The sequence below is a fragment of the Ceratocystis lukuohia genome (genome assembly GCF_044167205.1).
Source record: "Ceratocystis lukuohia strain C4212 chromosome Unknown Supercontig1_pilon, whole genome shotgun sequence".
NCBI classification, from domain to species: Eukaryota; Fungi; Ascomycota; class Sordariomycetes; order Microascales; family Ceratocystidaceae; genus Ceratocystis; species Ceratocystis lukuohia.
In genome coordinates, this window is record NW_027263520.1 from 3,290,411 (window position 1) to 3,310,005 (window position 19,595).

At 48.4% G+C, this 19,595-nt stretch overlaps 7 protein-coding genes across 7 annotated transcripts; 3 read left to right on the forward strand and 4 right to left on the reverse strand.

Moving 5' to 3' along the window:
* Positions 1-206: 206 nt before the first annotated feature.
* Positions 207-1,197, reverse strand: HOO65_010820 (Uricase; the record flags this gene model as incomplete). Its single annotated transcript, XM_071006038.1, has 2 exons — positions 207-343; positions 420-1,197. 2 exons carry the CDS (start codon positions 1,195-1,197, stop codon positions 207-209), a joined length of 915 nt encoding a protein of 304 aa, XP_070862642.1.
* Positions 1,198-2,751: 1,554 nt separating this feature from the next.
* HOO65_010821 (Target of rapamycin complex 2 subunit ste20) lies at positions 2,752-7,124 on the forward strand (the record flags this gene model as incomplete). The annotated part of the gene is made up of 2 exons (XM_071005281.1): positions 2,752-5,265; positions 5,331-7,124. The coding sequence occupies 2 exons, from the start codon at positions 2,752-2,754 to the stop codon at positions 7,122-7,124; spliced, it is 4,308 nt and encodes a 1,435-aa protein (XP_070862643.1).
* A 349-nt stretch (positions 7,125-7,473) lies between these two features.
* Positions 7,474-8,259, reverse strand: HOO65_010822 (Vacuolar-sorting protein SNF8; the record flags this gene model as incomplete). Its single annotated transcript, XM_070999811.1, has 1 exon — positions 7,474-8,259. One exon carries the CDS (start codon positions 8,257-8,259, stop codon positions 7,474-7,476), a length of 786 nt encoding a protein of 261 aa, XP_070862644.1.
* Positions 8,260-8,823: 564 nt separating this feature from the next.
* HOO65_010823 (40S ribosomal protein uS9) lies at positions 8,824-9,728 on the forward strand (the record flags this gene model as incomplete). The annotated part of the gene is made up of 4 exons (XM_071006071.1): positions 8,824-8,884; positions 9,132-9,202; positions 9,360-9,542; positions 9,621-9,728. The coding sequence occupies 4 exons, from the start codon at positions 8,824-8,826 to the stop codon at positions 9,726-9,728; spliced, it is 423 nt and encodes a 140-aa protein (XP_070862645.1).
* Positions 9,729-11,453: 1,725 nt separating this feature from the next.
* HOO65_010824 (uncharacterized protein) lies at positions 11,454-13,654 on the reverse strand (the record flags this gene model as incomplete). The annotated part of the gene is made up of 2 exons (XM_071005539.1): positions 11,454-13,098; positions 13,158-13,654. 2 exons carry the CDS (start codon positions 13,652-13,654, stop codon positions 11,454-11,456), a joined length of 2,142 nt encoding a protein of 713 aa, XP_070862646.1.
* Positions 13,655-14,100: 446 nt separating this feature from the next.
* On the forward strand, positions 14,101-14,382 carry HOO65_010825 (uncharacterized protein; the record flags this gene model as incomplete). Its single annotated transcript, XM_070999812.1, has 1 exon — positions 14,101-14,382. One exon carries the CDS (start codon positions 14,101-14,103, stop codon positions 14,380-14,382), a length of 282 nt encoding a protein of 93 aa, XP_070862647.1.
* Positions 14,383-17,432: 3,050 nt separating this feature from the next.
* Positions 17,433-18,416, reverse strand: HOO65_010826 (uncharacterized protein; the record flags this gene model as incomplete). Its single annotated transcript, XM_070999813.1, has 1 exon — positions 17,433-18,416. One exon carries the CDS (start codon positions 18,414-18,416, stop codon positions 17,433-17,435), a length of 984 nt encoding a protein of 327 aa, XP_070862648.1.
* Positions 18,417-19,595: the final 1,179 nt, after the last annotated feature.

Consider the following 19,595-nt stretch of genomic DNA (forward strand, 5'->3'; position numbering starts at 1 on the left):
AATGTTTGATATAACTCTGGATCAACCTTTTATTGCGTGCCAAGCCAAATTAAGTCGAAAAAAATATGTTTAGCTTTCATAATATTTACATGAAACTGGTATTCTAGAAAACGAAAGATTCAAAAACAGAAATACAAAACCGCCTGTCATTACGACACTGACTCGAGAGTTCATGATCATTAAAAGCCCAAAAGACAGCACCATTCTTAAGAAGACACGCTGTTTACAGTCAGGGGCTTAGTACGGACAACTTCAACCTTGATAAGTCCATTGGGACCAGACTGGGGAGCGTAGACCTCGGCGTCAGGCCCGGTGTTCTTGAGACCCTTATGCCAGCTCAGGTCTATTAACAGCAGTTAGCAATGAGATCCTCTCAAGAAATAGTAAAGGTAAGCAAGTATAGAGTAATAGTAACTTACCAACTTCAAAGTAGTGCTTGTTAGGTAGAGTATAGGAAACAGTGTCCACTTCAGGCACAACCTCCAGAATTCTCTCTGCCATCTTGTACATGGTATTTTGCACCGAGGCAGAGTTATCCTCGGCAAAGATCTTCATGGTGATTTCCCTCGCATCGTCAAAAGCTTTGTCAAACTTGGGCACGGATTTCACAAGCTCATCGTGAGACTCGAACTTCCAATCCCACGAGGCATCAATCTCAGTCGACAGAATGCGGTCAAAGGTATCGGGAAGAGTGCGGTACTCATCTGTAACAAAGCCATGAAAAGCAGAGCCGGTGCTCTTTAGCACCAACAAGCCCTGGATGCCGCTTTTAATGCTAGTGCTATCACGGGTTACACGAGCCTCAACAACACGCACCTCATTACCATCACGGTAGAATGAGTGAGGATGGGGTTTACCATCAATCTCCATGCGTGTCCAGCGATGGGTGATGATCTTGACATTTGCCACATGAATGTGAGAGTACTGATCAAGGAAATGCTTTCCCAGGATACCGGAAAAAAGCTCAGGAGGAGTCACGGGGTGCTCCTTGGCCTTGATGAAGATGGTGTTCTTAATGGAGTCTGTGGCCACAACAACACTGTTATCAGCCAAGGTGTAGCTCGTTTCAATATCGCCCTCCAGGAGACAGCACACAGTAGTCTCGGTGACAGTGTGCACGCCAGTCTCCTGGTTGCGATCAACCTTGTATAGACGGACGTTATCCTTCCCGTAACGAGCAGAGGCAATGGCGGGCATTTTGATAAGGATAGAAAGAAAGGTATACTATAGATGACCAATAATAAATAAGTATGCTTTAACTAATAAAAAGATGCAAAAGATAAGAAACAAAAGGGCTGATGAGTTTGAAAAGAGAGTGCCTGATGTTAGGAGTTGATATCAAGAGCAAGTGGAGGGCTCAACGAGGTTTTTATACACCAAGACACTGCCGTTATCATGTAATTGTAAGCATGCAGCGGACCCTCAACTATCGCTTCTGTAGCTGTCTCAAGACGCGGGCAAACTTCCCATACTCTCAGTTGCTTGTCTTCGTCTATGTTGATAAGGGTAGCGTCGGAATCCAACGACGGCTCACTATCAAATACCACCCTTATAGACGAATAAATCCCCGCTATAGCCCGCCTGTAATTTCTAGCACTGCATGCAGCAAATCATCAGTTTTCATGATGCTTCAGTAGAATAGAGCCTGTAAAACATACCCACTCAAGGGCCTAGTTATTCCGCTAGGCCCATGCGAGCGGGGCTCCTTGATCCAACCCAATTCGGAGCCTAGTAAGATCCCTCAATCAAGCGGAGACCGCCGAGATCCTATTGAAGCCACCAACAGGGGAAATCTGCCCTATAGGGTATCAAGCCTATTCTGTCCTCACAGCTAAAACTTGGCGCTAGTCCGGAGCTATTGTCACTGCTATGGGGCGTTGAGGGTTAGCCGCTATAGAGTCCTCAACCCTATGAAAACAGACGATATTGACTTTACCAACCGGTGTAACCCTAAAGGACCCTAACGACTCCATAATTTATCCACTTTAGATCCCTTCATAACGATCAAACCTTGATGTCTTGACATCAGCCTCTTTGCTAGTCTGACTGACCCTACCCGCCGACTGTGGACTGAACCATCTCAACATTGGTCTAGCTTCGCCGTTGGGTCTTTGCAAGAAAAGATACGACTCGCTAATTTTGGCTGACACTCCTCCCTTTCAAGACAGACACATTACAGTCTTTTACGTTGCGCTCTTTTTCACCTTTGGATTTTTTGCAGGGCTAGCTTAACCCATAGAACCTACTTGGGCTGTTGGCAGGACTTAGCCTATCTGTTGCTTTTCAAACACCACCCTCTACTTCGTCGATCGTATACGAACATATCTACCCTTCCCGCCTCGACCTCGACTTTGCTTATTCGTTGCAAAAAGGACGAGGTATCATCAGCTTCTTGTCTCCCTTTCTCTTTGCCCTGTCAGTTTACAATAAGACCCGTGCAACCTTCTCCACATTCGCGTCCTCCCTACTTGAGGGCTCTACAACCCCCCCCCTCCCTAGTCCAAGACTTCTCTACAGCTTGCCTAATTGATAAGCGATACCATATATTGAAGCTTCGATTCCCTTCATATTCATCCCAATCTCGAAAACTTTCTCTTATGATTGCCGCCCGGGCCGTGTCCCGGCTGGTGGACTGAACGCACCCCGCTGAACTTTTGGAAACCCACCAGCTCCTGCATCGAAATTTCCCTCCAACAAGTAATTCTGTCAACATAGCTAGCAGTGGGTGCTAGCGACTATATGGATTCTGTCATGTTAGACGCATCATCAGCCACGCCTACGCAAAAGGCTTTTCCTCCCATTGCACATTCGCCTAAACAAAATCAATCGCCATCAAGCGCCAACCCCCCCTCACGACCAAGTCTCGATGGCAGTATACACACAACGACAAGTGGCAGCTCCAGCATAGCTACTAATGGCGGACTTCATCCTGGGAGTAGCCTTGGGTCAGTCCGACAAATACCCACGTCAACCTCCATGTACTCTGGCTACACACAGCAACGGAATGGCACCAGCAATGGCGGCCCTGGTAGCTACAACTCAGATATCCGGAACCAGATGCTCACTGGCTCAGCAAGGGCACCGTCACGAACCGATAACTATCCGCGATCTGGGGTCGCATCAGTAGCTGGTGCACCAGAAGAAGAGGATGATGCAACAACAGAACAGCGAATAACGGCCTTAAAAGAATCACTCAATAGGGAAATGAAGATTCGGGAAGGCAGTGAAAACATGCTTGAGGCCCTCAACACCAAAAAAGCCAAGCAAACAAAAGAACAACGGGCTCGTGTAGAAGCGGAACTGACTTCATCCAACAACCGAATTCAAGACCTTCGACGGCGACTTCACGTGGCCCAAAAGCAGCGTGGATCTCCAGGAACCCCCACGCGATCTCGAGGGGAGGGCCTCCTTCCATCTTCCGGGTTTAGGTCACCGCGGAGTGTATCGCGGAGCCGCGCGGGGGCCGAGTCAGATGCCGAGGAAACAACAGAGTCGCCCTCCGTCACACTTTCTGACTTGATACAAGCTCTTGAGGTCGACGGAATGTCAGCTGAGTACTATGTGAGTCGCTCCAACAGCCTTGTGGACCTGTTCAAGCGCCATATTACACTCAAGTACGATCTTGTGTGGCATGTATTCGGAAAACGGATTCAGGCTATGCTTTTGAGTGAGAGCCGTGAAGTTGTTGCGGCAGGATACCGCATGACTAGGTATGCCATTTATGATATTGGATCGCTACGCAAGATTCGTCACCTCAACATCGATTTTCTCATTGTCACTTCATTGCTTAAAGACAGGAAAGCCGACGTTGAGCGGGAACAAGCCCTGAAGCTAGTTAGAGCCTTCTTGGATATCAAGGATGGTGTCAAACAGATTTCAAGAGCGGTAGTACGGGTAATTGCATCGATTGCCGAAAACATTGACGAGCGACGTAGTGGGAATCCAGCTGCGGAGGCCGCAGACCCAGAAGACCGCTTGCGGCCTATGTGCATAGAAACACTAGCTGAAATTTTACTTCGCGATCCACAACTCTTAGCGGCGTCTGGTGGTCTTGCGCCTTTATCAGATGCCCTGTCTGAGGGGTCCTACAAAGCTCCCGCTAGTCTCACATCCGTCTTTTTATATCTACTCGACACATCGCAAGGCAGACGCTTTCTACGGCCAGGATACGGCATCGACGTTCTTTTCACTCCTTTCACAGATTTATTAAATGAAAGCGAGGCGTTACTCAGACAAAATGCCAAGGCAATCGCAGTGGCTATGCGCTCGTGGTCTGGGCTAATGTCACTAACCATGTATAACAATCGGACTGTTAAGTCTTTGCTTGATAGCATGATATCTCCGTTTCCTGCCGTGCGGGAAACAATAATTGACTTGCTATACACTCTTCTTCGCATCAAGTCTCCAGGATGGGCGCAATCATTCCTTGCCGGCCGTCGTCTGACGACATATGGAAGGGTAGCAACTCTTAAATCTCAAGATGGTGCCAAGTCTACACCTTTCTTCGATGAAGATGGTGGTGAACAAAACTTTGTTGATCACTATACTGCTTTAATATTAGCTGTTCTCATTAAAGCTGGGCTTCTTCCCAAACTTCTTACTGTCACTCAAACTAGCGACAACCCAACCCTGACCCGAAAAACCACTCTTCTTATTGGCGAGACCCTCAAGCTGGCTAGTCGCCTGCTACCCGCGTCTTGGAACACTGAAATCCAACTTCTTCCAGAACTCTTTGCCAACGCCATCAAATTTGAAGGTGCGGAACGCCACACAGCCTCTGGTATTGTTTACCAAATCAGCAGCGTTAGCAGAACTTTGTATAGAAGTGTTGGGCCTTCCTCTGCTGGCGGATTTGGCGGCTCTGATTTTGGGGATATGACGGATTATTCTAAAAGTGTGGCAGCTATAGCTACTGACGAAGGCACGTTCCGTCAGATGCTCATTGATAGCAATGTTCTCAACAGCTCCAACTACGGGAAATGGAAGTGGGATATCATTCTTAAAATTGTTGAAGGGCCTTTGCACATTGGTAAGCGGGTTGATGAAGCCATGAAGGCGTCCAAGTTTTTAAAGCGATTGATGAGCTTTTATCGGCCTTTCAAATATCGCTTTTCAGAAATAAAAAACACTCGCAACACTCAAAAGTACGTCAAGGTAGGATGTGCTTTGATGTATGCATTGCTCCAGTCCTCCGAGGGATGCAAAGTCCTAAGTGAGAGCAAGCTTCTACGACAGCTTTCTGAGTGTCTAGCTCAATGCGACCCGGTAGGTTTCCCCGTTGATGAGACTTGCTAGCTCAAGAGAAGACGCTTTCTAACGTTTCCCCACAGACTAGCGGCGCCACCTACCAGTTCCCCATGTTCTCCAAAACACGACTCACCGACACACTTTGCGGTGGTTACTTTCCAATGCTAGGAGTTCTTAGTGGTGATAGCCACGGCCTGCGTTTCATGGAACGATGGCGTATGTTCACCATGATTTACCACATTATAGATCATAACCAGCGACCCGACATTATCAAACTTCTACTGTCTAACTTCGAATACAGCATTCCCGGTCACCCTCGGGTCATTCTGTCCAAAGCTTTGACTGGAGGCACAAAGAAAATCCGAATTCATGCTAGCAACGTGCTTAGAAAGTATGCCGTTCATCCTTCCTCTTATGCTCCAGCATCAAATACTCTCGGCGACTCTAAATGGGCTATTGAACTTTTAGTTACACAGCTGTATGATGTAGAGCTCGAGGTCTGCGCGACGGCAGTCAAAATTCTGGAGAAGGCCTGTAGTAGAAAGGCATATCTTGAGTATATTGTCTACTGCAAGCCGTCTTTAGACCATCTAGGCGAACTTGGTGCTCCTTTACTTCTACGCTTTTTGTCTACTTCCAGTGGGTACCAGTACTTGAATGGATTAGACTACATCAGCAACGAAATGGACGACTGGTTCCTTGGTCGCAACGACTCCTATGTTGGTCTTATTGAGGCTAGTCTTGCACGTGCGTTCCTTGATCCCGCTGAAGAACAGCAAAGCAGGCCTCCACAGTTCGACGATACCGAGCTTGACGGTGACTTTACCGAAATGCATGTTCCGCCTCATTTTTATCGTGAATTGACACGCACTAGTGAAGGTTGCAAGCTCTTAAGAGACAAGGGCCATTTCGATGAGTTTGTCGCTACAATTCGCGAATTCGGGATGCAGTCCGAAGATCCTGAAAGCCTGACTAAAGTCAAGGGCTGCTTGTGGGCTGTTGGAAATGTTGGCTCTATGGAACTAGGCGCGCCTTTTCTCGAATCTTGTGATGTTGTTGAACTCATAGTTCACATTGCTCAAGAGCATGAGATTATGAGTCTGCGTGGAACTGCATTTTTCGTACTTGGTCTGATTTCGCGGTCTATTCACGGCTTAGAAATTTTGACCGAATGTGGCTGGGACTCTGCAACGTCGATTACCGGCTCTTCCTATGGCTTTTGCATCCCCAAAAACCTCGGAAAGCTTCTTTCTCTGCGTCCTTGGGCTGCAGAGAGGCTTGCACATATTGATCTACCCTCAAGCCAACGTACAATGCCCTATCCACCTCCAGTTATGCCACCTCATGCGCCTCTTGAGGATGATACGCCCGTACCGACTGATCCAGAAGAAATTGAAAATCGGGCTGTGCAGCTAGTTGTGGACCTGAGTAATACAGTCCTTTTCAAGAGAGCTATGAATTCTCTGATGCAGCTCAAGCAGAAATGCCCCGCTAGCTTTTTATCCATCACACTATACAAGAAGATCCATACTTTGATGGAATACAGCCACTACCGCTTCCCAATCCGCCGAATGGTTATCGACTTGTTCCCTCCCAGTGTTGTGCGGTCAGTCGTACTTGAAAATGCCAACGACGATGAAAGCGACACTCCAGACGAGGATGACCGGGAAATCCGCAATCAAACACAAAGTCAGAGCCATAGTCGTCGTGAATCTTTGGCCAAGAGACATATCCAGGCTCGCAAGGGAAGTGTTGCTGCTTTGCAAGCTGAGGGGCTTGAGGCGACCATTGTGGAAGAGGAACTAAAAAAAGAGAGGGCTCGGAGTGTCTCTGATCCGCTGCATGAGCTGAGCGCCATGCAGAATGACCAAAAATGATGCTTATGTTTTGCTGTTTATTTACTATGTGATATACCCATTTAACATTGACGCTCTTTTTGCTCTACCAACCAGCATTTGCCCTCAGAGGAGATGCACAATGACATGAACTTTTAGAACTTTGATAGCGAATTCCTATCTGTTTTACAGCTCGGCAGAGTCAATTATTTCAAGTTGATGGAAGATGGATGAGTAAGATGTGCATTATAAACATTGAGTATTAAAGTGAAAGGTTGGAATACAACATGCTGGATCATGTCTCATTAGCCAGGACACCTGTTCTGTCTTCCTTATGTGTCTTTATGGCAGCTTTCATATTGAGAAATTGGTAGTACAACAACGAAACTCATTATCCAACAACCTCTTCAACATGAGCTATCCAGCTAGGATTCCAGTATTCCCATGGCTCGCATTGCTTGTCAACCCATAGGATCCCTTCACTGAGTAAATCCTCTATGGCCGTTTGAGCCCGGGCTTTCGCCCATCCGAGATTCGCCATGAGCATATTGACAGAAACGTACCCTTCGATTTGCGACGCCTCCATAACAAAACTCTGATCAGTGCTAAGCTCCCGTGGCACAGACCGGATATATTGCTTATGACCTACCTTGACAACGCTGTACGATGAACCGAGAGGCTTTAAAGTCCCTACTGCACGAAGCACATCGTCATCCGTAACTTCTGCCGCACCTTCCATTCGGGTACTCATGATACGATCACGAACCTCCTTCAAGCCAATCAATCCTCCATTCTCGCCCCGCGTCGCCCCGCAGACCTCTACCACTTTTACTGCAAGCTCGAAGTAGAAATCATTCACGGACCGGCCTAGTAGTTGTGCCCATATTGATCCACCCGAGCCAGTCCCACTTGAACCAGCAGCTGAGGAGGAGCCAGCAAGTGGGTCAACACCGATGGCAGCACACATGCGCGCGAATTCGGCACGGAAGGTTGGGTTGGAACGGATTTCCTTGGCGTGACTCTGTGCAAATTGCTGGAGCAAAGAGCGGAATACAGAAATTTGAGTCTCTAGCGCCTGCGCATTGGCAGTCCGGAGAGTGGAGCCATGAGAGGCAAACTGGGCCGAGGTAAGACGATTTCTGTCAAAAGCGCCGATGCCAACACCTTTATGGGACATTTTGAATAGTTATGTGAGGGAAAGGAAGAAGAAGACAATGACTATAGTTTATGGCGGGATTTCAATGTTTGGGGAAGCAAAAAGGCCAACAAAAAAACCCAACCTGAGATATTGATGCTGAAGAATCATTTACTACTACCTCATAACTTACCATGCTCTTGACACACGTCGTCATTTGTGGATCCCAGAAAGTCAGCCTTGTCTTAGAGTAGCTGTGGCTGAAAAGGCTGTGGCGGAGACCTCAGAAGGGCATGAGCCCTTAGGTGTAGACACCAAAAAGTCACAAGTTGTAAAGACCCACTAAAAAGTATACAGTTTAAACAACTATTTGTGTGGGCCAAAGCCCGAAGGCACACAATCGCCCATAATTTCTAGATTGAGAAGACGACTCAACTGACCAATTAGATCACTAGAACAGTCAAGAAAGAGGAGCCACACCTACGCCCCTCTATTTTGTGTCTTGCTCACCCATCTCAAGAATTTTTGATACTTCACCTAACCTGCCTCTACTCCCGATTTTTCCTTCCCCGTTTCGAAGTGAAAACGTCGCACATCACAGCAAATATGTCGTCTACAGTCAAGCCTGCGGCGCCGCGCGTGCAAACCTTCGGCAAGAAGAAGACCGGTATGTAGTCCCTTGTCTTCTATTGAGCAATAGATGTCAAATTTGAAGATTTTGTCATTGAACCGTCCAATACTAACTCTGCACTTTTCTTCGTAGCTACTGCGGTCGCCCAATGCACTGGTACATAACCCCATTCTACACCGATTTCCATTCGAAACGCCCATCCAAACAACCGACGATGACGAATCCCCTCCGATTGAACTTGGAAAAAAAGAACGAATGAACTGACAGATATGTGTCTGAATAGCCGGCAAGGGCCTCATCAAGGTCAACGGCAAGCCCCTTCACCTGATCCAGCCCGAGATCCTGCGCTACAAGGTACGAATCACCATCTCAGTACCCTTTAGAATTTCGCCCAGAATCAGGGCGATGCCCTTGGTCAACTTTATCTCCAAAAGAGATCAAATCACAACTACCTACGACAGAATGACGAGTGAGGAAATTTCAGAGTACTGACTTTATTGGGCGAATACAGGTCTACGAGCCCCTCCTGGTCATTGGCCCCGACAAGTTCGCTGATGTCGACATCCGCGTCCGCGTCGTTGGTGGTGGTCACGTCTCTCAGGTCTACGCCGTCCGCCAGGCCATTGCCAAGGCTCTGGTCTCTTGGTACCAGAAGTACGTCGATGAGCACAGCAAGAACACCCTGAAGGCTGCGGTATGTATTTCCCTTCAACTCTATATTCCGGTCATTAGTAGGAGTGCAGGTCTAACTATTTTCTTTGCCACAACACAGCTCGTCCAGTTCGACCGTACTCTGCTCGTTGCCGACAACCGCCGCTGCGAGCCCAAGAAGTTCGGTGGTCCCGGTGCCCGCGCCCGGTACCAGAAGTCTTACCGTTAAACAACTCTCAAAGAGGCCCGGGGCTGGGTCGCTCAAAGGCGTTGGGGAAGGAAAATTGTATTTGTCGTTTCTTTTGTTACATCATGGTCAAGGAACTCGGTTTTCTCCCTCTCTCAGCTGCCTTTTCTTTCATTCTTTTCCTTCTCCCTATGATGAATTTTTCCTTTCCCTCACGTACTCCGCCCGGAAACAACAAAAAGAAAGTTTAACAGTCAAAACTCTGTTCACGAAACCAGAAACGGGCGATTCTCTATTGTTCTCTTCCCGCTCGACTAAATACCCAAGCTCTCCCATGAAGCTCGCCTGTTTGCCATCGCCACCTATATCTTCAAATGCTTCTATGATGATCATTCCCTGTAGGTGTCGTTAGAGTTCTGGCTGTTGTATGGGAGTTGTGTATTGGTAACGTGTATTCATAAGAATGAGCAGTGTCTTGGCCTTTTTGATGGGGCGCATCTTCGACTGTATAAAGGCTCAGTTTCCGTCCTGCAGTAAAGAAAATTATTGATAGGGTGGGCATGGGAGAATGAATTAAATGACCAGTTTACGGCGGTGGTTCTACGACAGACACTGAGGGAATAAATAAAAGTCAAAACAGTAAAGCGATGCTGCGTGCGCCCATGATAGAGGCTTTACCTTGGTGCCGTATCAGTAGAATAAAGTAAGCAATCTACATGCTAATTGAAATTGATGCACTCGTACTAATTTTCGAAAAAAAGAAGAAACAAAGTAGCACAGACAATATGCACCTTTGGATACGCATAGGAGGCCATCGATTTAGTGGGGCCCACAACTTGACCATATGCTGTTACACGAGCCCTTTTTTTAGTGGCCTCATATCAAAGCGACCCACTTCATGCTTTGTTACTTGAAACTTAGGGTGAACTGATAAAAGTCTAGCTTATCGGTTAGAATAAAGTAGGAAATAAGGGACATGAATTACTTACAAGGCAACGAGCTAGGATGTCAAGAACTGGCAACAGAACACCGCTTCAGCCTTGCAGGAGGGAGGAGCACGGAGATGGAGGAGAGACCGACTACGTCTTGACTACGAAGGATGATTGAAAGAACAAGAATGGTACCGTCCACTTGGAACCGGCGTCCCCAGCGAACCCCCTTTCCGCTTCTCCCGACACAAGGGACTCACCATGACAGAGCTGGGTCACATTCTCGCTGCCAGAACTGGCGATGGAGACCTTGACAAATACCACGAGCGATGGGGACACAACTGTCCACTTGGGTGCAGAGCACGCAGCCAACAAAAAGAACGAGGCCACTGGTGGACCTGCAAAGCACTGCCGAGGCCGTGGAGTCAAAGGTTTGCGGACAAGCTTTTCAAAGACACGAAAGCCACATCTCATGTCACCAACGTGCTGAGCCGCGGCCTGAGGTTCATCCAGGACATACAAAAACCAGGGTCTGAGCCGAGCCGTCGGGTTGAATATAAACAGCGTTTATGCCCTTACAAGAGCCTCACTGGCAGGGAGAGAACAAAGTAAAAAGAAAATATTATATTTGATATCTATTGCCCCCAAATTAGCTGTGTATAATGATAATGTAAGGTAATCAGGCAGCTACGCCATCACTTTGTAATGAATAAGTCCGTGGTGCATCCATCAAAACGCATGCAAATGGAAATCACCGTCGTAATAAAATCAAATCACGTGCCAGCCCCACCACATATTTTGGTCGTTAATCAAGTCAGTCCGGGCACTTTTCCCTTCCTTACAGCTCCATGTGAGTCCATCGAGGGCTTTCCGCATGCCACCAACGTTCACGATCCTTTTTATCATAAGCGGCTTCCGTCATCATATTCCAACGCCCCGTGCACAAATCCAGGCCGGAAATCTCGGCATCGCGTGCGGCCAATATATGGCCCATGTCAAGTAGCCCTCCAGCGGCATCAGTAGCGTGACGATCCGGTAGCAGGACGTATTCAATTTTACTTTGCAGTTCACCCATGAAACCACCCATGGCAACTTTCTCGATCATCCGACCTTGTTCATCGACAACATGAGCAAAAAACCTTGGAAACTGCCGTGCGTTCTCGATACGTGCCTGGGCTAAAATCCGTGCTTCGACCAGGTGTGATGACAGTCGTGCATCAACAAATGCTTCGCTGCCACCTGGTCCAGCACTGATAGGCGTGGTGACCATGCCGCCTAGAGCCGGGAACGGCGTAGATGGACTAGCCAGGAATGGGGACTTGCCTGTGATGCTCTTAGCTGAGGTTGGAGTCGCCGGTGGACTGCGAAGAGCAGGCGCCCTAGGACTAGTAAGACGGAAGCGATCGTTGGGCAAATCAATGCGTTCAACAGGCCGGCATAAAGCTTGGAAAATGCCTTCGGGGTCAGCTGGTACACGCACCGAGCGCAAGGCAGGGAACCCCTCAGCTGCAATACTGCGGGCCAAGATGACATCACTTGGCGCAGCGCGGGAGGGGTCACTTGGTGTTGTAATATCCCAGTGCAAGAAACGCAGCGAGAGTGACGCAGCGTACGGCATCAGGCAGAACATATCCTCCGCAGGCATAGCTGGTGCTCTGGCTTGCACGAAAATAAGAGTCTCGAGGGACATGCAAGTCGCCAGCACGCGACAAATCGGAGCTAGAGACTCGATGTTAAGGTGGCGCATATCAAGGCGCGTGATGGATCGGCTTTCAGGCCGGTTGGCAAACGCAGAGATCCCACGCCCGGTAATGCCGTTAAGACGGGTCATGGAGAGTGTCTTCAGCGCGGGCAGAGCCATGAGCCCTTCATCGTTAAAGGCAGCATGTGAAAGATTCGACAAGAACAGGTTCTTGAGTTTGGGGAGTTGGGCAATGGCCTGGACTACCAAATTATTGGGCGTCAAGGCACCACCAGGAAGAGCGTGGATATTAAGGGTAGTCAAATGAGACCAATTAGAGTGTAGGTCCAGCCAAGCATCGCTTTGCATGGCGTTCAAGTTTGTGGGTGCTATGTTTAATGGCGTCAAACGACTGCGCAGCTGAGACCCACGACTACTCATTGGCCGGGCGGGGGGTGTTGGTAGGGATGCAGGCTCCAGCACCCAGTCCATATGTCTCAGCTTATTGCGGCTGGAGAGGGCATAAAACAAACGGTTGAATAAATGGTCATATGCGGGGTACAGGGCAACGAGGCGCTCAAAGTTAGGACAAGCCATGATGATCGAGGCGACAGCATTGTAGTAATTGTCTTTGTTCATGGAGGGTGTGAGAACAGGCACTCTCAGCGTCTTGACTATCACAGCAATCTGCTGGGAAGAGCGCAAGGTACGGCGCAGCAGGGCGAGACGTGGAAATTCAAGCATTTTGTGGCGCTTCTTCATGGCTGGCGAGTCACAGCCAACAATTTGGACATGTTCGTATCTGCGTATTCATGTTAGTAGGCTGAAACCACGGGAAGGAATGAAGAAGTCGTAACTTACAGGGACGTGCGCGCAAACTTGGACCATTTTCTACAGGCAAGAGCAATGGAACAAACATCACGAGTCCAACACGAGGCGCATGAATCACTCCCAGGCTTGAGATGGAGTGCTTTTAGTTCGTCAAGAATGAGCTCAAGGACATTTCCTGGAAGCAACGCAAACTGCTCGCCTGTAGCGTAAGTTGGCCGTGGGGTAAGTTTTTCAGCTCCAGCAGCCAAATCAAATGAGGGCTGGAGCTGCTGCTGATGGCGGACTGGTGCTGACTGTGGGATATTGCTAGCAAACGTCGCCAAGTCAGCAGGGCGTGGCGTCGATGAGGACGAAAGAATTGCTTCGAAACTGGTGCTGCTGTTCCACGACGGGGCTCGGGCGTTATGTTGCCTGGGAGGCCCGCTATGTGAAGATATCCCCCCTTGGCAGTTGTTGTTGGTGGTGGTAGTGGTCTTGGCGAATAGGAATGCTTGGAGGGCATTGTGCCTGGCGACGCGGGAATGCATTTTGCGGCGCCTTCTGGTTCTGCCCATTGCTCACGCCGCCTGGCATTGAAGATATGCGGCGTGGTCGATTGAGCACCGCTGGCAGTTGAGGTGGTTGCCGTTGCCGAGGCGCATGATGGGGAGAAGGAGGCACAGGGAAGGCCTGGTCTATGGCTGCTTGGAACTCGGTGGCCATATTACTAGTAGTGGTGATATTTGCCGTGCGTTCGTCGATATTGCTTAGAGCGGAGTGGCTTTTTTGAGGGGCATCAGGTATTATTGGAGGCAGGACTGCTGTTGGCCTTGATATGGAAGCTATACTGTCCGTGGTATCAGGCCGAAGTGTACGTGGAACAGAGTCTCTTTTTCTTGCACTATTCTGGCGGCGCAAATCGAGTCTTTGCTTCTTTCTTTGTGCCCTTTGCCTAGGTGTAAAGGAGTAGGTGGACCGTGAAAAGATGGCAGCAATGACGGACTTCTGGCGACGCGGCGGTGCTGCTGGGGTGCTAGTAGGCGAGTCTGGTGTTGAAGATCCGCGTGTGGACAGTGACGATATCGAGGAAGACTGCGCTGATGATTGTGAAGACGATGAGCTGGGGGGAGTAGATAATGCCGGGTCATTGGCAGTTTTGTCAGCAGAGACGGAAGTAGCGGCCATAGACTCAAAAATGTGCTGGTACGCGAGATCAGCACTTGTCGTCGTCATGCTTGCGATCTACTGCGCCAAAAGCAGGGCCTATGCTGGTTGACTAGGGTTTGTAGGCTGGGTGAAGTGGGCTGTGATAGTCTGATTAAACGAAATCAGCATCCAGGCTAGGATGGTATCCGGGGTGTGAAGCAGTGTGGGATCGGAGCCAATATGAATGAAAGTAGTCCGTCCGCATGGATGAAGAACGGGAAACACGAGAGAGAAGAAAAACAAAGTAGAGAAGGAAGAACGGTTGTTCACAGGGACGGTAATGCCAGTGCGCACACATAAAATAAACCAATATAACAGAAGTAATAACAGATGCAAGTAATAAAGATAGAAGAAAAACAACAAAGAAGTCGGGAGCACTATTATATCCAGGCAGAGGTTTTCTATCCAACGCAAACTCCCACTTCCGGTTCTAGCTTGATGATTGTCTAACGTTTAGAAGCGACAAGGGTCAGAAGCCGGGGCAGAATTGATAGGTATAGCCCTGTGTTTATTGCCTAGGGTCTAGGGCCAAGAAAGAAAAAAAAAGTCATGAAAATCAGTAGAGACGGGGCAAGAGTTGAAGACGAGGAGAGAAGAGGTCGGAGACAATGAACAACAAGCCACAAGAAGCAGGGCTTTTTTCTGGTGCAGACTAAAAGAAAGCCCGGTCCAAGTTCCTCTTCTCACTGGCTGGCTACTCTTCTATCCCTAACATCTATAGCTGGCTTGGAGGAGGGGCTTCTGCTGATCAAGTTGGCCTAGCACTGAAGGGGTGCACGGTGTGGAATACCGTGCTGCACAAACATTTATAGAAACACCCACCTGGATTTACATGGCTGCGTGTCGTGCGACATACATATAACTTCACATGCATTCTACTCCCAAGTCATACACGACAAAAAGTGACAATGCATAGGCGCATTCGCTCTCAGGCTATTTGTAGGGAAGGACGACGCGGACTTTGTGATCTTCTTTCCCGCTCGTCATCAAGCTCAACTAGCCAGGCGATAGTCTGGACCAGTTTACCCCTGGCTAACGTCACAGAGAGCCCTTTTTGACGTGTAGTTTTGGCCGTTTTGCATTACGAAGTGGCAAAGTCACCCAGATAGGAAAAATAAATAAGAAAAAAAAAACAAGAAAAAGAAAGGAAAAGCCTGGGCCTCGAAGAAACCTGTCCTGTCATCCCTTCTTTTTGTTTTCGTTCTTCAAGACTTGTAGGAAGGAATAAGACGGTGCAAGACAAGGGTTTGGACTGGATTTTGATAGGAATGATCAGCAACGGCTAGAGGACAGGAAAGAGAAGGGGAGAAAAAGGGGCGGGAGCAGGACTCCCAGTTGTTATTGTGTGTATATGGGCTATGTGCATGTATAGGCATCTGGCCCACGGTACGTACACCACCGGTTCTCCCATGCAATGCAACTAGCCAGCCAAATATTTCGTAATGCCCAAGTTTGGCGGCAAGACAAACGGTAACCCAATCCCTTCTTCTATCTATCTATCTCCCAAGCAAACTTTTGTTGCTAGTGTTGAGCGGCTAGCAGACGCAATGCAATCTAGCTTGCTCTTCTGTGTTGATGTATTAGTCAGCACAGTGTCTCGGCCGAACCCACTACCAAGGAATGTAGCAAGAACAGTGTAATTAGGGGGCAATTACCTCCTCGCTGGCTGAGTGAGTCGCCCCAGAGGAAAGGAGACAACCCAGGCTTGTGTCAAATTAGCCTTCGGAACCCCAGGACAAGAGAAAGAGCGAGTAGTTGCTTCCTTTTTGTACAGGAAATAACTCCAACGAAAGACCCCACAGACAACTACAACTTCCTGATTGGAAGTCCGGCGGCGGCGCAGCAGCAAGCAGGCCGCTTGGAAGTCCGTAATTTAGCGTGTACTGCAGTTCGTTTGAACTAACCACGCAGTAGCAGGTGGCCTCGTGGCGTGGTTCTTGCGTTTTCCCTCCCTTTTGACATGGCAGGGAAACAACACCACCTCGTTCTGGAATGAAGCATGCTGCCTTGAAGAGAAACACTTTGTTTTGTCCGGTCTGGTTTACGTATGAATTATGAGCAACATATCTTCTAAAAAATAAAAAAGAACGAGAACATATAGAAGTAAAATAAAAAGTACAACTGTGCACTGGTCGGTGTAGGAATTGTGTCATGCAATGCATGTGTTGGGTTACATGGATATTCATATTGGAATGAAGGAAAGTCTAGAACAAAGCCTTGTTTTTTTCTTCATATGAAAAGGACAGTACACCAAATTAACCAAGACAGGTAGCAAAAAGGACTCAGAAAATCAAGGAAAAAAAAGCCAAGAACAGGCTAGGTCTGCATGCCAGCACCACAAGACAACCAGGTCGTCCTTAAAACCGCTGTCTTTTTTCTCTTTCTTTTCTATGAGACAGGAAACCAACCAGGTAAGCACCCTATTTTCCTATGCTGTAAGGCAAGACGGCTTTCCCTCTTGTTTCATCAGCTGCTCCTGCTTTTCGAGCATAATGGGAAACGTACTATAGCAGAACAAATGTGGGCGCAATATAGACGGCACGGCTTTACTTCTAGAATGAACAATATATGTAGTGGGTATCTACCTACAATAGTGTTTATATAGGGTATCCCATATAATAATTGGGATGTTTGTATGCAACGTAGTGTCTTCTTTTAGTTTTTGTCTCCAGGAGGCGGCGCCGCACCCATGTTACCGCATATTGCAACGTAAACGTCAGATTTACAGCAAAGGGGGCCGAAATAGCCGGCCGGGCCAAGCACTATATTTTGCAGCAATGCAGAGAAGCCAAGCAGCAGCAGAACTATGTGTTATGGCGCACATTGTAAACCAATGGCGTTGTTCTGGTGCTCGTCTTGGTTGCACGACAGGTGTCTTGTTCGTGCTGTGTTATGCCGGTGTAGCCAAGTCTAATGTGAGCAGGCCTGGTGATCAAGGAGCGTAGGAAATATGAATGACGCGCTTGAAGCACCTCTTCGGCAAACATGTCGCGGGTTTAAACGCAGTGGCCATAGCCGTGTACGGTGATAGCTTCTGTGAGTTTTTTTTTTTTTCTTCACGGCCAATCATCTCGCCTCCTCCTGTCTCGCTCCTGCTCGCCTTCTAATTTTCCGTTGTCACTATGACGATCTCTTTTTCATCTTCTGCGGCGTACGCAGCTGTCCAGAAACGCCACCCAGATGTGGCGGCAAACTGCGTGTACGAGCGTGGTACTGTGCTGGCGGTGGAAACGGATAGTCGCTTGTGGCCATAGCTGAAAAATGCATCCGTCCACCAGAAGCTCGTGACGGGCTCAGTGCAAATGCCAGGCTCAGCGTGTCATCGGGGGGTTTGCTTTGCCATGTGGCCGTGCTCGGGGGTGGCCCATTAGCGAAGGAGAGTGATCGGGGTGTTGATAGTGAAGGACGTCGACGCTGCGCAAATGCGAACGAATGTGAAGCAGGGCGTTGTGGCGACACACTTGTTCGGAAAGGAGCACTCCAACGACGTGAAGACGGCGAGTTTTGGTGCATTTGCACATCATATGACTCGGTGGCCTTGCTCATGACACGCTGTTGCTCAAATGATGTACTTGTCGATGTGGGCGTGGTACATCCTGATGAGCTTTCTATTGTTGTTCCGCTGCTTTCTAGACTCTCACGTTCCGCGCTGTCGGTCTCAGCAGGCAGCTCGTCGACTTGATATAGATGTTCTGACATTCGCCGGCCCGTCATAGTCCCAAGAGAGCTCCTGTATTCGACCAGGGTGCAGCGGTCCAAAGCATCTCGGAGAGCTGCAGCCACGGCTGCATCGTCAGTGCTTGCATTGCTATTGACGCATTTACCGAGCCGTTTAAGGTCCTGGGCTTTTTGGTCGTCAAGCACAGGTGCAGATTTCGATAGGGAGCTCCATCTTCGCCTGATTAGATGCCGAAGGCTTAACCTAGACCGTTGTGTGGATGAGCGAGATGGCGATATTCGGTGCACTAAACGAGGTGAGTCTGGTGAAGGGTAGGCGTGCTTTTGGTAATGGTCTGGCTGGGAAGAACATTTGGAAAGGTTTTGGGGACTAGTGAGGACGTCTTCAAAGACGGTAGCTACAGCTGAAGAAAAACTAGAAGGCATTGTTTTCTTTCAGAGGCAGGAGAGGCGACTGAGGCTGGTGATGAAAAAAAAGAAAAAAAAGACAATGGAAGAGAATTAATAGAGGGATAAGAGCAAACAAAAACTAAATATGGCAGCTAATATCTTGACGGGGAAGAGCAAAGACAAGAAAGAGCTAGTGAAACGGGCAAGTCTCGAATATAAATGTCGTGATATAGAGATAGGAATATTAAAGGCAGGACATATAATGAGCACTGTGATATATGGATAAATATATATCTATCTCTCTCTTTCCAAGTCCAAAGCATAGGCCTGGAAAAGTCTAAAGGCCCAGCACAGCTATTAACATGAGGACCCCCCCCCCCCCCCCCCAGCAACTTATAGATTTATAAGATCCAGGTCGACAACTGTCAGGATTTTAGGCGGAATTGGTCTTATTTTGCCCGGGTAGAAGGACAACAGCAGCAGCAACACATGCAGCACGTTCAGGGCGGACCGGGCCCAACCCCGAGTGCTTATAATTAGCAAATAACAAAAGGGTGAGGGCAATAAGGGAGAAAACGAGCCCAATAGACAAGACGAGGGGGAGACAAATGATAACACGAGAAACTGCAATGTGTGGTAGTGTGCAGGCGGACGTGTAGCCAAGCTAACAGTGCGTTTCGTTTTTGGGATAGGTGAGTCGTATGAGACAAAGCCGATATTGTAAAGCTGGCCTGCCAATCATCCTGATACTGTCAGATGAGATGTAGTCGTCGACACGAGCACAATTTAGGAGGTGCAAGAAGGAAAGAAGGGCAAGGAGCACCAACATGGGCGGGTAAATTGAGCTGTGTAGCGGGAAATGCAGCCCACAGACGACCAACAGGCCCAAGCCAGGTGGTGGAGGCAAGCAAAATGAACGAATTGAGTCCAAATTTACTCTTCAGTGTTTCAATTTTCAAACGCCAGTTGCAGTAGGCCTGTATGCAGATCTCAATGTGCGGTCTCAATTTGGGAGCGAGGACTAACAGAAACCACCTTGGTGCAATAGCGTGCAATACTTGTGCATGATGCTGTTATGTCACAGAAACTCCTAGAGGGCAACCCACGGTTTGATACACGGACTGAGGCTGAATCTCTGTATTCTCGGCGCATACATAGTCAAGGCGAAGGTTGCAACAGGAAGAAGAAAGAGGCGAGGCTCATGGGCTTCTTCTT